The 17,853-nt window shown below is 34.1% G+C and overlaps 1 protein-coding gene and 2 long non-coding RNA genes across 4 annotated transcripts; 2 read left to right on the top strand and 1 right to left on the bottom strand.

Annotated features, from left to right (window-relative positions):
* The first annotated feature begins 546 nt into the window (after positions 1-546).
* LOC148240479 (uncharacterized) lies at positions 547-2,978 on the top strand. Its single transcript, XR_015813873.1, has 2 exons — positions 547-2,534; positions 2,626-2,978. It is a non-coding gene; the product is annotated as an uncharacterized LOC148240479 (long non-coding RNA).
* Positions 2,979-5,561: 2,583 nt separating this feature from the next.
* On the bottom strand, positions 5,562-10,658 carry LOC148240478 (uncharacterized). 2 transcript variants are annotated; one of them, XR_015813871.1, is made up of 4 exons: positions 9,987-10,658; positions 9,176-9,255; positions 5,968-6,078; positions 5,562-5,851 (listed from the first exon to the last, which is right to left on the bottom strand). It is a non-coding gene; the product is annotated as an uncharacterized LOC148240478 (long non-coding RNA). The 2 variants fall into 2 exon arrangements; XR_015813872.1 differs by lacking the exon at positions 9,987-10,658 and having other exon boundaries at positions 9,176-9,978.
* Positions 10,659-12,480: 1,822 nt separating this feature from the next.
* LOC148240477 (uncharacterized) lies at positions 12,481-14,553 on the top strand. The gene has a single exon (XM_088209988.1). It carries the CDS (start codon positions 13,556-13,558, stop codon positions 14,276-14,278), a length of 723 nt encoding a protein of 240 aa, XP_088066114.1. The 5' UTR covers positions 12,481-13,555; the 3' UTR covers positions 14,279-14,553.
* Positions 14,554-17,853: the final 3,300 nt, after the last annotated feature.

Genomic DNA, 17,853 nt, shown 5'->3' with positions numbered 1-17,853 from the left:
ATACCAAATCATGACTGGATATGGCAAAAAAATGAGCAGACCGGTTGGTACTCGGCCAGACGTGGTCACACGGCCCAAAAAGACACAGATCGCGCGCGGCCGCGTGAAGAGGATCTGCTGGTGCGAGGGATCGCGTGGCTTGATCCTGAGCAGTCTGTCTTGCGCGCAAAATGTAGTGCGCGAAATCAGAAGGCTGTGTTGAGCTTCTGGTGCGCGAAATCAGATCGAAGAAACGTCGGGATTTGTAGTATTAGCGGGCGGAACAGAGGACGTCACGAACCAGACGGCCGTACGCGAAGAAGTAGCGTAAATCGGCCGTGCGTGAACAAAAAATCGAGAACAGTGGGTGCGGCCAGAAAAGAGAAACACATCAAACAGAGGCTGTGCGTGAGGAAGGCGCGCGAACAGCGGGTTATGGCCGGAGCATAGGGATCGGGTAGGGTGGAGTATGTCACCAGAATAGGGCGGTCGGCTGCCGGTGAAGTGAAGACTCCGTTGGATGGTGAGAAGATTTTAGGGTTTGAAAAAAAATCCTGAAGTAAAATTCTAAAAATATTCTTATTTTTATTCTGATACCAAGTAGAAATTTAGAAAAAAAAATATATTTACTTTATTTTTACTATATTTTTAGTGTTGCAGATAATTCATATATGTATAAAAAATGTTAGATGCAAATAAAGTAATTTTTCTTAGAATAGAGATTCTAAATAATTATAAAAAATTAATAATAAGAATTATATTAAAAAAATACTATAATTATTTAGTCAAAGTATTCATGTCAACAGAACCTATTATAATCGTTTTGTGGTCCTAGAAACTTTTACCTAGTTTAACAATTTACCTTTAAAGTGAAGCTGCACACCACGAAGTTGGTGGCCAAGTCGGGTTATGGTCCCAACTTCAAGTAGTTAATAAAAAAATCTTTAATTTGATATCTAAGAAGTTAATGTAGGGGAGGTTGACTTTCATTCTATTCATAGAGTTATTGGATCCTTGTGCTGATGGTGGGTTGTTACAGACTCGTGGTCTAAATAGTAATTACGAGCTCAGACCATTGTTCCACAATGATATATTCCTATGGTTACATTCAGTCAAATCACTACTCTGATTGCTTCTCTAGCATTTATTCATCTTTTGCAAAAAGGAAAAAAAGGTAGAGATGCAGCACGCATAATGTCAGTTTCTGTATATGAGTTCCACTTTTTTGTTTTTGGATAGCCCAATGGAGCTTGTGAGGTTTTGAACCTCTACCTCATGGTAATGAGGAGGGACATTAGCAACTCAACCACAGTGAGTTGGTTGTATAAGTCCCATTTTGCACTGTGATCTAATTATGAGAAGTAACTCTGGAAGGTCATTGAGTCACTTAAAATTTTGCTTGAGTCTGTTTATTTGTTTGTTTGTTTTTCTAGTGAATGCTTGACTTTCTTAGATAATTGCTATGTAGTTATCAGGGAGTAGGAACTTCTGCTTCCAATGATGAATGTGTAATAATTTGGCGGCATAACAACTGTTGGTTTACAACACTGGTAATGATCATAAAATGATAAGATGTCTCTTATAGTTCTTTCTGTTGGGTTAATTAAGAACTAGCTTTTGGCATTATCAAAAAATCCCAATTTTATAATGCTCTTGATTGGAAAGAAGGGATTAACTTTCAGAAAATACAGTTTCTGAAAACTTTCGGGGAAAAAAATACAACTGTTATGTAAAATGCTGTATATCATGGTATAAAGTAGTGATACGGCAGTTTGTTTCTCCTTTCAATTGTTTTGTTGCCGTGCATGCTCAGCTTTTGCTTTCCATGTGATTGTTGTTGTACCTACCATGTCACATGCATGCATGCAGTGGCAATCAGTAAGTAACAAGATGATCTCTGTACCCACATGCATAGATAGCGACTGCTTAGTAGAAAACATCTCCAAGCCTGAAGTTGCTGGTAATATCAATCGAAGTTGAAGATGATCTTAGCCTGAGGAAGAACTAGATAAAGTTTTGTTTCTTTCTAAATTTGTATGCAGACTTGCAATTCAACTACTGGTTTCTCAATTTGATGATAATTTATCAGCTTCTTCACATGTAGTTTCATATGGATACTATTAGTACTGGTAATTTATCCTTTGGTTTCAGTGATCAAACCCACTTTTATGATTAGGTATGCCTAATCAGGCTTTAATTTCTTTTCAATCCTTGCTCTTGGATCACTATGGATTAACAATAAGGATCATCGACCCACTCATATCTTGTTTGTCCTGAACTTTTGTAACTTTTTTAGAATGAATGTTGATGATTTGGAATTTCTGGAAGAAGAGCTTGGAACCTTTTATCATTAGGCACTAACTTGTCCTGTCTTATGTATAAAGCGTTCTTGTAGACCCATAAATGCCGGTATTGGAAAGTGGAATATCAAAGATACAACTCAAATCTAACCAAAAAAGGGGATGCAACTATAATGATGACCAATGAAGAGCCACATGCAATGGTTTATTTTCCAGCATTTGGAGTTTATCCCATCTATTATCTTTAGTTAGAAGGTAAAAATCTTGTAGTATATAAAACTAGTAGTACTCATGGAACATTGTCAACCAAAAGTGATAATTTTTGCTTTTTGAATGATTGAGGAAGGGAAGGATGGGAATTTTGAGGTTGATTGTTGAAAAGTTGCAAGCTAGACTGCAAGTTCAAAAAGGGGTGAGGCAAGGGCACTTTGTTGTTGTTGCAACTGAGGGTTGTGAACCCAAAAAATTTGTGGTCAAATTGGGTCATCTCCACAATCCAGAGTTCTTAAGGTTGTTGAAGCAAGCTGAGGACGAGTTTGGGTTCTGTCAGGGGGGAGCTCTTGCTATCCCTTGCCAACCAGATGAACTTCAAAGAGTTCTCACTTGAGTTTAAGAGAGACAATTACAGATGTAGTTGGTAGAATAGGGGAAGAAATGACTGTTATCTTTGCTGTTTATTGTTCATTCAGGTTGTTCTTTCTCCCCTTCCCTAATCATTTCCTTTGCTGAGATCTATTCATCTTTTAGGTTTCCTACCTTTTAATTGTTTAGTCTCTGTCCACTGTTCATATATACTCTGATTGGATAGTATAATCTAATTGATGATTGGATTTCTTTTTTAAGAAGACATTTCTGAATTATATTCTGTCTTTGTGTTGCATTGTCTAAAAAAAAAAGATATGATGAGGAATAATGCTGAAATCATGTTCCTCAACTCTCAACTGTTGAACGAAAGTATATATCAGTTGAAGAAGATATTTTTGACTGTTGTAGAGTTCTTTAACACTAGAAATAACGAAACATTCCTGACTGCAATAGTACCACAACTTGTGTTCTGCTCTAGGGTTTTTTAGCCGAAACAGAGAGGAAAAGTAAAGCTACTGCAGTATCTGTATATTTTACAGTTTTAGGAAATTTTGGATTGTCAGATTTTGAGCACAGTGGAACTTAGACTCGTTCAGTCACTGCAGCATTAGTTACATATATGCATATAGCTATAGGTATCATTAGTTGCCACACAAGTGAGAAAACTCATTGACCCCTCTGGTTCTCTAGCAAATATTTGTAATGAGGTAGACAAGATTAAAAATTTTCAGATGATTAATCATCTATGACTTTCCTTTTTTTGTCGATTATGGTAAAAAACTGGGTTGGGTTGAAATTTACTAGCTTATGTCATGAATATTTGAAGGTGTTATATGTTCCAGAATTCCTTGGTTGGCAAAGGATTGGTTTGATGGATAAAGAAATGTGATAGCATTGTCTGTTTTGAGTGGTGAAGACCCACAACAGCATAAATTGTTTGGATTGAAAAAGATAGTGTGATTATTGGAAAAATCTTTTAGAATATAAACTAGTTTTTATGATTTTGTTTTTTAATTTAAACTTCTAAAAGATATTTTTCCGACAATTATGTTAGCAAATAAAAGCTGTAAAGAGAAAGTAGATGTTTAGCATAAGAGACCTGAACTGTTTTGCAAATTACTAGTAGTAGATCTTAAAGTCTTGAACATGTGCTACCACGTTTGACAACTCTTCAAAGGGTAGTATTAAGTAGCAGTAAGTTTTCCTTTTTGTTTTCTATAGGTTTGATGTCTAATATTTTATAATTGAAAAATTGAATTTGATTATTAACCAATTGAAGTGATTGAAACGAAAAAATTGAATATGACTTAGTTACATTATAATGTTTTTGTCAATATTTTGGTAGGTCTAAATGAAAATTTACATATAATTTGTTCTCGCTTAACTATCAACAATAAAATTAAACCAATGATTCATATGTCAAAATAAGCATTATTCTTTTATCACCTCAACACACTTTTATACTCAACATTTTTCTTCACATTCTGATCTTGTGTCTGCTTGCCTGCACCAACAGCCTTTTTCATTCATTAATAATTCTGTCTCACATGCTCAATGCCATAAAGTCCAAATAAATGAATAAATAATATGAAATTCAGAGATCAATAATTACTGGAGCTTGTTCTTTATCATTGTCTTAAATTATTTCTGCTCTAACTTGTCTGTCTTTTACATTTACGTACTACCCATTCAATAATATTATTGAAACCATACGAAAACTTCCAATATGGAAACAACACAGGGTCATCTATATGGAAATAAAGTGGAAAATTGACCAATACTTTTATCTTATTGAGGAGGAATAAAGGCTAGGACATATTATTGGGGAGAAAGTTGATAAGGGTAGTTCTAGACCTCTTAAATTGAGTGGGATGAGGGCGACTATGGGTGGTGGTCTCATTCGTGACAACTAAGGACGCTGGCTTATAGGTTTTATGTGCAACATTGGATGGAACCATCTGTTGAATGATAAGTTTATTGCTGCTTTGGAGGTTCTTAAGTTGGATTGGGAATTAGGAAACTAATTATCAAAGTCAATTCGATTGCCTTCCCACAGATGCTCTAGTGTATTGACATCTGTATCTTAGATTGAGAAACAGATAAGGGATCTTTTCATCCATAACCAGGAGGTTCATATTTCTCACATTTTGCAAATTTATGCACTAATAGCCTTATTAGATGGACGCACCAAATGAAGGATATTGCCCACCTTTCTTAGGCTCTGGAAGCCCTCAAAACTCTATGTAGATCTTGATATCTGTGACACTGTTTGGACATGTTTAATTGCCTATGTTACGTACCCTTTGTTCTTTTCCCTTTGATAGCAAAAAAAAAAGAAAAATAATAAATAAATTCTGAATGCTGTACTAATCTCTGAAAACACATATTTTTCCCTGATAAAACTATGTCTCTAATAGTTGAAATTGTGGTGTAACCATCAGCCGAAACTAATCTTATAAGCTTCTGCTGTATTGTCAACCATGATCTCCTTATTGTGGTTCAATTATATTCTGATTACTGGTATGGAATTTTCTTTTTCTACGTAAATAACTAATGCTAGCAGAATAAGCGCTCTTACATCAAAGAGCAAAATATCTTGGCATCTAGATATGGGGAAGATCAAGACAAAATTTGATTTGGCTACATGGTGGATAAGACTTTAGAATATAGATAAGTTTCATGATGAAGCGTGTACTATATCACATTGATTAACCCGCGTGAAATGATATTGATCCATTGAACAATATGTTGCTCGAGGCTAGAGAACTAGCAATGGCTCCACCACGGATTACTCGGCTTAATTTGTCTTCCTCAATTACTCCGAAGCCTAGTATAAATTTCCATTCCAGCTCTTCAGATTGCTTCATACACCAACATCTACTACTACTAGTGATTATATAGGAAAGGAAACAAGATGAGTTTAATGATGTTGAGGATTTTCTTCCGAAAAATGCAAAAGGGTCTCGCAGTCCTGGCACACAAGAAACCTGTGGAGTGTTATGAGGAATCAGATATGACAAGGGAGGATATTAAGGAAAGTCATTTTACAGTTTTTGCTGTCAAGGGTGATGAAATACAGAGGTTTGTCATTGAATTAGATTACCTATCTGAACCGGCATTTTTGAGATTACTTAAGGATGCTGAAGAGGAATATGGATTTGAACAGAATGGAGTGCTTGCAGTTCCATGTCGACCTCAGCAACTACAGCAGATTCTACAACACAGTAGGGAAATGTACTGATTTTATTCTCAGAATGATTTGATTCTTTATGTAACAAATCTTGCCTGGATAATGAACAAGTAATAGAAGGGTTCGTTATAGAGTTAGTTATTCCCGTGTGTTTTTATTTTACTTACAATAGAATAAAAGATAAGAAAATATGAATGAGGATATCATAAACAAGGTCACAGAAAATCTTAACATTTGATATAATTTCCTATGAACCAAACTGCTTAGAAGCAAGGAATGTGGAATCCCTCCATTTTCTTGAAATGATATAGTAACCAAATATTGGCATATGAAGCAAAAATTCATTTATTGAGGAAGGAGTAGCATGTTTCTGCAAATAAAAAAAAGAGAGAGGGAAGAACGGTAGGGGAAAGAAACAAATTAAAGACTTAAAACATAATTCATTCATCTGGTAACTTCAGTCGATACTTATTTACTATAAAATAACCTTAGTGTTTCTTGTTCATCCTAAAACCTTTACTTTTGTATGCCAGTCTCATTAAGTAATAAACTGAACTTGTGTCTGAAAATGTGCATATATGCATATAATATCTGTCTATAGGGCAAAAACATGTAACATATACTCTCCAATATCTAAAGAAAATGTAAATCTAGCATATAATTGAACAGTCAAATGGTTTACCAGAAGGAATCAGATCCATTAGCAAATTATGCTGTTTATTCTTAGACTTCTGTTCATCTTAGTACTTTCTTTGAGCTTCCTAATATTAGGGTAGTTGGAGTTATAGTGAAGGTTTTCGTTAGAGGATAGTTTTTATCAGGAAAGACATGACCTTATCTGTTGTTTGCTCCTCAGAGATAAGCTAGAATTTCAGTGTCGGTTTTCAATTCTCAACTACATAATCGTATACACTTTTCCTGTATCTGCAGCTTCATATTATGAAATAGCTGTTTTTACCTTTCTGAAAGATGAGGGAGTTCTAGTTCTAGTATTAATAACTTTTTTATGAGTTGCATAGGAGATAAAAATTAAGCTCATATCTAACTATGCAGCCTATGAAGAGCTAAATCTCTTAATAACTTATCTTTGCCTTTTCAAGTCTGAATTAGAGTACAAAATGCTAATTTTCAGCTACAGTTTAATGTATCATCAATTTATGTTTTTTTTTTTTTACAACTTCTGCTTATTCTTCACGTGGGAATTATCATAAAGATGATTAACATTTACTTTTCATACTGGTAACTTTTACAGTAAAAATGTTGTTTCCTTGACAATCTAGAATGGTGGTCCGAGTAAATATTATCTTGCATGAATCTTCTTAGGGTTTTCTGTAGAAAAGGAAGAAAAGTTTCTGATACTAAATGGAAAGAAACAGACAAATTATCTGTAAAGGGAAAACAGGCTACCTTTTTTACCATGAGGTTTAGGAAAACTCAGTCACCAATATCCTTGTTAAACTATGTAAAATCAAACAGGTTGAGGAAATTGTATTTAGAAGGTAAAAATTTTGTAGTATATAGAACTAGTAGTGCTCATGGAATATTTTCAATGAAAAGTAGTCATTTTTGCTTTTTGGGGGATTAAGAGAGGGAAGGATGGGAATTTTGAGGTTGATTGTTGAAAATTTGCAAGCTAGACTGCAAGTTCAAAAAGGGGTGAGGCAAGGGCGCTTTGTTGTAGTTGCAACTGGGGGCAGTGAACCCAAAAAATTTGTTATCAAATTGAGTCATCTCAATAATCGAGAGTTCTTGAGGTTGTTGAAGCAAGCTGAGGAAGAATTCGGGTTCTGTCAAGGGGGAGCTGTTGCAATCCCTTGTTAACCGGATGAACTTCAAAGAGTTCTCCCTTCAGTATGAGAGAGAATATTACAGATATTGTAGGTAGAATTGGAAAAAGAAAAAATTTCTATTATCATTCAGGTTGTTCTTTCTTCCCTTCCCTAACCATTTTCCTTTGCTAAGATCTATTCATCTTTTAGGTTTCCTACCTTTTCATTGTTTAATCTCTTTCCACTGTTCAGATATACCCTGATTGGATAGTATAATCTGATTGGTGATTGCATTTTTGTTTAAGAAGAGATTTCTTAATTTATGTCCTCTCCTTGTGCTGAATTGTCTTTTCCTTTTTTTTAAGAGAAAATATTATGAGAAATAATGCTGAAATCATGTTCCTCAACTATCAACTCTATTACAAAAGTATTATATCATCTGAATAAAATATTTTAACTGTTGTAAAGTTCTTTGACACAAGAAATAATACCACAAACTGTGTTCTGCTCTAGGGGTTTGTAGCTGCAATAGAGAGGAAAAGTAAAGCTACTGCAGTTTAGGAAAGTTTGGATTGTCTGATTTTGAGCAATGTGGAACTTAGACGTATTCAGTCACTGCAGCATTAGTTACATGTATGCATATGCTATAAGTATCATTAGTTGCCACACTAGTGAGAAAACTCATTGACCCACCCCTCTGGTTCTCTACAAATATTTGTTTTACTAGCTTACGTTCCAAAATACCTTGGTTAGTAATGGATTGGTTTGATGTGATAGTCTTGTCTGTTTTGAGTGGTGGAGACCCACAACAACATAAATTGTCTGGATTGAAAAATATAGTGTAATAATTGGAAAAATCTTTTAGAATATAAACTGGTTTTTGTTTTTTATTTCAAACTTCTGAAAGATTCTCTTAGACAATTCTATCAGCCAATAAAAGCTGTAAAGAGAAAGTAGATGCCTGGCATAAGAACTCTGACTGTTCTGCAAATTACCTAAAGATCTTGAAGGCTTGAACATTTGCTATCATATTTGACAAGCCTTCAAAGGTTGTTAGTGTTAACCCTTGGTAATTAAATAAGTTTCCATCTCTTTAATTGTTTTAGTTTCTAATGCTTTAAAATTGAAAAAAAACAAAAAAAAATAAATTTGATTATTAACCAATTGAAGTGATTTAAAGGGTATGTTCAGTTTCAACTGAGAAAATTGAATATAAAATTATATTTTAATGCTTCTCTTAATTTTTTTTTATTAGGGTAAATAAAAACTGCAATAAAATTGAGCTGCTGATCGTATGTAAAAATTAGCATTAGCATTATTCTTTTATCAACTCAGCTCAATTTAATACTTACCATTTTTCTTCATATGCGTCACAGTCTAATCTTGTGTCTGTGTTCCTGCACTAAATAGCTTCTTTCCTTCATTAATAATTCTGTCGACCAAATAAATAAGAAAAAAATTCAGAGATCAATAATTGCTGGAACCTGTCCTTCATCACTACTGTCTTAAATTATTTCTGGTCTAACTTGTCTGTCTCTTATTTGTATGTACTATCAGTTCAATTAACTTGTCTCTTGGTGTGCATGTAAAAAATTAGTTTGCGGAAAAAAACATATTGAAATCTTCTTATTAATAAAACCCGTATAACCAATTTGTTGGAAAATTCTAATAAATCTATTTCTCAATTTTTTGTTTCCCTGAAACCTGTGAGTATAATGAAGCAGATGCTTTTAGCTTTTATTTAATCATGAGTCAAATTTATACTAAACATTTCAGTATGGAAAGAAGGCAGGGTCGTCTGTATGGAAATAAAGTGAGAAATTGATCAATACTTTCATAGAGAAATAAGTTCCCACGACAACTGACTGCTATTTATTCAAAATTTTCACATTATATATTTCTGGCATTTCTAGAACTGAAGAAAAAGTTCTTGGTTGAAGAAAGAGTCCATTCAAATTTGAACTTTGAATGGACTTGAAAATAGCCTATGGATCATTTGAGCTGGAGTTTCATAGAGGAAACTGTATCTATGGTGGAATTCCCTCTTAGGTTGATACACAGTTGAATGAGTTGCACTAGGACTGCTACTATGCAGATCAATATCAACGGTAATTCCATTAAAACATATTATTGAAGAGAAAGTTGATAAGGGTAATTAGATACCTCTTAAATTGAGTAGGATGAGGGCGACCCCAGGGAGACTACAGGTGGTGGTCTCATTCGTGACAACCAAGGGCGCTGGCTTGTAGGCTTTATGTGTAACATTGGGCGTAACCATCTGTTGAATGCGGAGTTCATTGCCTTTGGAGGGTCTCAAGTTGGGTTAGAATAAAGGAATTAGGTGATTAGGTGCTCCAGTGTATTGACAGGATTGACCAGTTTGCATCTCAGATTGAGAACTAGATAAGGGATCACCTCATCTGTGACCAGGAGATTCGTATTTCTCTCAATTTTTTAGAAGCGAATTTATGTGCTAATCGCCTTACTAGATGGACACACTGCACGGAGGAGACTGCCCACCTCTTTCATGCTCTGGAAGCCCTAAAACTCTATATGGATTTAGATATCTGTGATACTGTTTGGCACGTTTAACTGCCTATATTATGTAGCTTTTGTTCTTTTTTCTTTGGTAGCAAAAAAGGAAAAAAATATGAGTTCTGAATGCCGTACTAATCTCTTAAAACACATCTTTTTCCCTGATAAAACTATATCTCTAATAATTGAAATTGTGGTGTAACCATCAGCCTAAACTTAATCTTACAATCTTCTTATGCATTGTCAATCATGATCTGTTTATTGTGGTTCAATTAGATTCTGCTTACTGGTATGGAATTTTCTTTTTCTATGTATATAACTGATGTTAGCAGAATAAGCACTCTTACATCAAATGGCAAAAGGTCTAGACATTTTTTTTTGAAATAAAGTGTACACTGTATGTTATCTTGGCATCTAGACATGGGGAAGATAAGACAAATTTTGATTTGGCTACATGGTGGATAAGACTTTAAAATATGGATAAGTTTTACGATGAAGCGTGTACCATACCACGTAGATAAACCCGCGTGAAGTGATATTGATTCATTGAAAGGGTAGAGAACAACCAACGGCTCTACCATGGACTACGCGGCTTAATTTGTCTTCCTCAATTACTTTGAAACCTGGTATAAATGTATCTTCCTGGTCTTCACATTGCTTCATACACCAACATCTACTACTGCTAGTGGTTTAATAGGAAAGGAAACTAGATGAGTTCAGTGAGGTTGAGGATTTTCTTCCGAAAAATGCAAAAGAGTCTCGCAGTCTTGGTGCACAAGAAACCTGAGGAGTGTTACAAGGAATCAGAAATGACAAGGGAGGATGTTAAGGAAGGTTATTTTACAGTTTTTGCTGTCAAGGGTGATGAAATACAGAGGTTTGTCATTGAAATAGGTTTCCTATCTGACCCTGCATTTTTGAGATTACTTAAGGATGCTGAAGAGGAATATGGATTCAAACAGAATGGAGTGCTTGCAGTTCCATGTCGACCTCAGCAACTACAGCAGATTCTACAACACACTAGGGAAATGTACTGATTCTTTTCTCAGAATGATTTGATTATTTATGTAATGAATCTTTCCTGGATAATGAACATGTACTGAAAGGGTTCGTTAAAGAGTTAGTTATTCCCATGTGTTTTTATTCTACTTACAATAGAATTAAAAGATAATATAAATGACGATGTCGTAAACAAGCTCAAAGAAAATCTTAACATTTGAAACAATTTACTATGAAACAAAATGCTGTGAGACTTTATGTTGCAAGAATTGTGGAATGCCTCAATTTTCTTGAAAATGAATGGATATTCTAAAATGTAGTTGTCAAATATCCGTATATGAAGTAAAAATTCTTTATTTTATGAGGAAGGAGTAGCATGTTTCTGCAAATCAAAAAAGAGAAAAAAGAAGAGAGGGAAGAACGGAGGGAAAAGAAACAAATTAAAGACTTGAACACAATTCCTTCATTTGGTAACTTCAGTTGATACTTATTTACTATAAAAACACCTTAGTGTTTCTCGTTCGTCCTAAAACCTTTACTATTGAATGCCAGTCTCATTAAGTAATAAACTGAACTTGTTTCTGAACATGCACATATCTATATACATATATATATATATATATATGTCTGGCTATATGGAGAAAACATGTAAGATATACCCTCCCTCCAATATCTAAAGAAAATGTAGATCTAGCATGAAATTAAACAGTCAAATGGTTCACCAGGAGGAAGCAGATTCATTAGCAAATTATGCTGGTTATTCTCAGACTTCTGTTCATCTTTAGTACTTACTTTGAGCTTCCGAATATCAGGGTAGTTGGAGTTATGGTGAAGGTTTCTGTTAGAGGATAGTTTTTATCAGGAAAGACATGACCTAATCTGTTGTTTCCTCCTTAGAGATAGGCTAGGATTTCAGTGCAGGGTTTCAATTCTCAATATATATATATATATATATATATTGTTGAGAATTGAAACACTTTCCTGTATCTGCAGCTTCATATTATGAAATAGCTGTTTTACCTTCCTGAAAGATGAGGGAGTTCTAGTTCTAGTATTAATTGCTTTTTTATGAATTGCCTAGGAGATAAAAATTAAGTTCATATCCATCTATGCAGCCTATGAAGAGCTAAATCTCTTAATCACCTATCTTTGCCTTTTCATGTCTGAATTAGAGCACAAAATACTAATTTTCAGCTACAGTCCAATGTATCATCAATTTATGTTTTCTTTTTTCTTTTAAAACTTCTGCTTATTTTTCACGGAATTATCATAAAGATGATTAGCATTTACGTTTCATACTGGTATCTTTTACAGGAAAAATGTCGTTCCACGACAATCTAGAATGGTGATCCGAGTAAATATTATCTTGCATGAATCTTCTTAGGGTTTTCTGTGGAAAAGGAAGAAAAGTTTCTTATACTAGATAGAAAGAAACAGATAAATTATCTTTAAAGTGAAAACAAGCTACCTTTTCACCATAAGGTTCAGGAAAACTCAGTCACCAATATCCTTATTAAACTATGTAAAAACAAACAGGTTTAGGAAATTGTAAACTCATGTTCTGAATCTGAAAAATCTCATCATCTTGACATTCTCATATCTTTTGCTAAAACATTTTCATGGGTGCGTCCCTCTGATAATAATCATTTGTACATTGTTCTGGAGATATCCCCTCAGTTTGTATCAAAGTTCTCAAGCATTTGATTATGGAAATTAAAGCAATCACATTAAAACATGTAGTCTAAGAAATGTTCCTGTCAGTAATTAACCATAATCTTCCTCATGGTGAATTACAAAACTTCAACTGTATACACTAGTTGGCTTGTATACTAGTCTAGTTGACTTGAGTTCTAATGAACTTGTGCCTTGTATATAATCATTAATGCTAAGGGAAGGAAAGCTGTTACATCAAACACCCCGCATTTCACATGATCTGGTGAACAAATGTCAAAAAATCTTTTGCCATCTGGATATATATGATGAAGATAATTGGCAAAATTTGTCTGGATATATGTAAATAGACCTTTAGATATGGATAAGTTTCTGGGCGAACCGTGTTAGATGATTCCCAGATCCATGTGAAATGATATGAATTCATTGAATGATGTGTTGGTAAAAGTAGAAGCAACTGGCTCCACCATGGAATACTCCTGGAAATTACCATCTTTCTTTCACTTCACAGCCGAGTATAAATAACCATGCCTGCACTTTGCCATTTTCGTGTACTCAAAAGAAGTTTCTACGTCTATCTTCACTTAGAGACTTATACATTAAGCAAAACAAATTTTTTAGCAATGTTTAGAGAATTGTTTCAGAAAGTGCAAAAGAGTCTGGCTGTCTTGGCACTTAGGAAGGCTGCTGCAAATGATGTGTGCCTTGAAGAGTTAGAAGTTGAAACAGCCATTCCAGATCATTGCAAGGAAAGATTTTTCACGGTTTTTGTTGACAAGGGTGAAGAAAAGTTTAGGCTTTTCTTTCATAAAATATTGCAGAAGGGCCATGCAATCTTAGCTGCGAAGAAACCTGCTCTCAATGGTGAAGAGTTTGAAGTGACAACAGTTCTGCCAGATGACATTAAAGAAAGAAAGGTTGAAGAACTGGTAAGGCTATTGATTCAGAAAATGCAAAAGCGCCTCGCCATCTTGGTTCCTAAGAAATCTGCTTTCGACGATGATGTTGTGTGTTTTGAGGAGCTCGATGTGACCACAGTTGTGCCAAATGATGTTAAGGAAGGATGTTTTACAGTTTTCGCTGTCAAGGGCGAGGAAACTCAGAGATTTGTCATTGAGTTAGCTTACCTCTCTGACCCTGCATTCATGAGGTTGCTGGATGATGCTGAGGCAGAATATGGATTCGAACAGAATGGTGTTCTTGCAGTCCCTTGTCGGCCTGAGGAACTACGTCAAATTCTAGAAGAATGAAGGGAATTATCCGTAGTTGAAGCTGAGATTGGCCTACTCGTAACATTAGTCTTGATTTGATTATGAGCGTCAACTGATAATTTCTATGTCATTTAAGTAGTTTAATTCTTATTATGAACATGAATTTGCTTGGATTTAAAAATAGAATATAAAAAATATGACATATCATCTGTAACTTCTCAAGGTTGAGTTCTCATGTATCAACTCTATATATATTTAATAATGAAAGTATCAAGTAGGAGAAAGAGAAATATTTCAGAAGTAGCCATAAACAATCTCACAGAAAATCAAATTCCTTGCCATGATGAACTGCTTGATAGATTTTGGACGTTCTAACATGAGATTTTAGTAATAAACTAATATGAGACTAATGCAAGTTTATTTAGATTCTATTCACATATTGATTCAAAATTTGATTCTTTAAATTTACATATAAATACATATATATATATATATATATTTTCTACAATTACAACATCATAGGGTTAAAACCAATACCTTCCTTGCAAGCTTAAATTATATTTTCCTCAATCGTCATTATTTTGGACAATTATATATTTTAACAGAGAATTTTATTGGGTAAAATATTCTCATGTTAAAAGATGAAAATATATCTTATTGGTATGGGAATGAAAAGAATTAATATGGTTGGTGGAGATATGGAACACACATTAGAATATAGCATGTGTATATATATATATATATATTGATTAGTGTATATAAGTTGGCTAGGATACAAATGAGGATGACAGATGATTGATATACTGTGAAAGATTGAGAACTAAATGGAAGTTTTGATGATAGCCAGGTTAGCAACTAAAGAATAAGAAGATAATGTGAAATGACAAAATTAAAAGGTTATAATTCGCTTGACAAGTCATGTCATTGTACTTCAATTACGACAAGTACATGACCCCTGAAGGGTGAAATGTCATTCTCAATCATTTTCTCATCAATATTTGCATATACATATATATCATATATAAGTATATTTATACATGTATATATATATGAAAATAATAACTGCAAATGGGGGGAGACAACAAATTTAGTCCTCAACCGTACTCCGTATATAAGGGGTAAGATATTATTGTTCAATTATTGTAGCAATGGCTGAAATAACAGATCACTACATACAAAGGGAATTATTACTATCATTATTTTTGTCAATCTTATGGAGATTTCTTGCTGTACGATTCCGCGTATCTAGTTTCAGAGAAAATTCATTGGAGGGTATACATAAAATTCTGGTTTCAGAAGCTTAAGTGAAATGAGAAAAAAAGTATGGTGGATAATAACTTGCATGCCTGGATCTCTTTCATCCAATCACAACTAAATGATCTACATTACAGAATGGTAGGAGATGTTAATGGTTGGTGCTGGGTAAAGAACAAGAAATCAAAGAGTTATTGTAAACTTTTATGTTTTTTTTTATCGAGTTCCTACATTATAATAACATTTATAATGTTATGATAACATTTATAATATTTGCTTTTCAGAGTTTTCAATCTTCATCTTACAAATCGTTTATCAGAAGTTATTATTGGTGGTATCTTTCAATCTTCAAATTTTAATAATATTTATCAAATCCAAATAGTGTTTGAACTTGATTGCTGTCACAACTTTTGTCAACATGCCAGTAGGATCTCAATTGGTTTAAATTTTTTGGATCTTGATGACATGAGCACAATCAAGCTAAGAGATATCTCGAAAATCCAAGCAAAGTCCTGTCCCAAACAGGCAATCAGTTTCGAATTCTTTTTGCTTCCTAAGCTGAAAGAGAAAAGTAGTCATGCTCTTAAACAGTTTCCTTAATGGGATTGCTCTAAAGAATGGGCCAAGTATGTTCAAAGCATACTTAAAGCCCAAGTGGCTATTCATGGGCTTGAATGATTGCAAGGTGAAGTTGAAAAACAACTTTTGGCCCAACCCGATAAAATAGAAAGATCATTCGGCCTCGAAATATGGACAGCAGCACATGTCCCGCACGAATAAGGTCGCACGCGAGGGGAAGCATCACACTCACGAACGTTGTGTTGCGCGCGAGGAGGAGTCGCACGCACTGGGGAAAGCGCGCAGGTCATCCACACGCCAACAGACTAGCGCACATGTGAGCATGCCTCCTGTATATGAAGCATGATTGGCGTGAATTTGCAGCTATTTGGCCGAATTTGGAATTCCCTTTTACATATTTTTCATGTGATTTTATCCAAAAATCACTTGGGATAAAAGTTGCAATTATTTTATTGATTTATTTATTATCATTTTAATATAATTTTATCTTTTATGATTATTTAATTAATATTTTTAGTATAAAAATTGAAATAGAATTTTATTTTATTATTTTTAAGAAATGTATGTTATACAAACCGTTTAAGTGAAAGCCTACGTAAAAATCTCACCATAGGCTGTAAATCACATATCTTCATAATTTAATAATGTAAAGCTTTTGCTTAAATTAGCTCTGTTAATTTTCAAGTTCTTCAGACATCTTCAAGTTAGGAGCTTTAAATTGCTTTATTGAGCGAAGAATCGAGATTGACTTATCAGGTAAGTTGTGGCGTCATTCCATATTCTTTTTATCTGAATAAGCCTTCAATACATTAATTGTGATTACAGTAAAAAGAGTTTAATTTAGCTAGTTAAGTTTTGAATTGCCAAAAACAATGGGTTCATTATCGATGTGTTTTCAATCCGTAGAGTAATCATTCTCTACACCATATCATTTGGTATCGGAGCTTAAATACTTTATTGAGTCTACTATGTTATCTTACTTTGCATTGTGTTTTGAACAATTAGCAATAAAAACACCACGTTGCTAATTCGTCTTGCTCATGAATTTACATCCCATTTGAGTCTATCATGTTCGTTCTTTCAAGTGGAAGTCTGTTTGTGATATTGAGTAAAAAAATAATTATTCACTACAATCCCAAAAAACTAGTTACACCCCGTAAGACAACTTAAGCCATTTTGTTGTATATAAGTAAAAAAAGATTAATCGCCTACCAGGTGACGAAAACTTTTATTTTTGTTTGCAAGAGCAAGAAAGATTATCATTATTACAAGGTGCTCAAAAACCATTGCTCCATATTTAAATCTACTACATTATTGAGTCTACATTACACATTTATTCGCTCGTGCATACCTTGAACATCTAGAGCATGTTAGGAATTTTCTTGCAAATTAATTCTAACTTACATATCTCGATTCAAGAAGATTCTGATTTTGAATGCTCAACTTGAGAGACGAAGTTTGAGTGTTGAATAGAGACTTGAAACACAAGTGGTTGTGAAAGAGTGTTATTTTCCACTAACATTTCTTATAAATTTTTTTAACAATGAGTTTTCATGAAGAACTCTTCAAACTACGATATGATTGTAAAAACTCCGAAATCTATTTGATGAGTGGAAGGATCTAGTGCGAAAGGCATTAAGGGAAGAGATGGCCTAGTCATGTAATGACATGACAGAGAGCATTCTAACTCAAGAAACGATTCATGCTTCTGCAAAGGTTGAGCACCCTATCACAAAAGATATAAAAGAATGAGAGGAAGTTAACTACCAAGATGAGCTGTA

The sequence above is a fragment of the Carica papaya genome, chromosome 8, assembly GCF_054855325.1.
Source record: "Carica papaya isolate Zhongbai chromosome 8, ASM5485532v1, whole genome shotgun sequence".
NCBI classification, from domain to species: domain Eukaryota; kingdom Viridiplantae; phylum Streptophyta; class Magnoliopsida; order Brassicales; family Caricaceae; genus Carica; species Carica papaya.
This window is presented reverse-complemented; position numbering and strand designations above follow the sequence as displayed.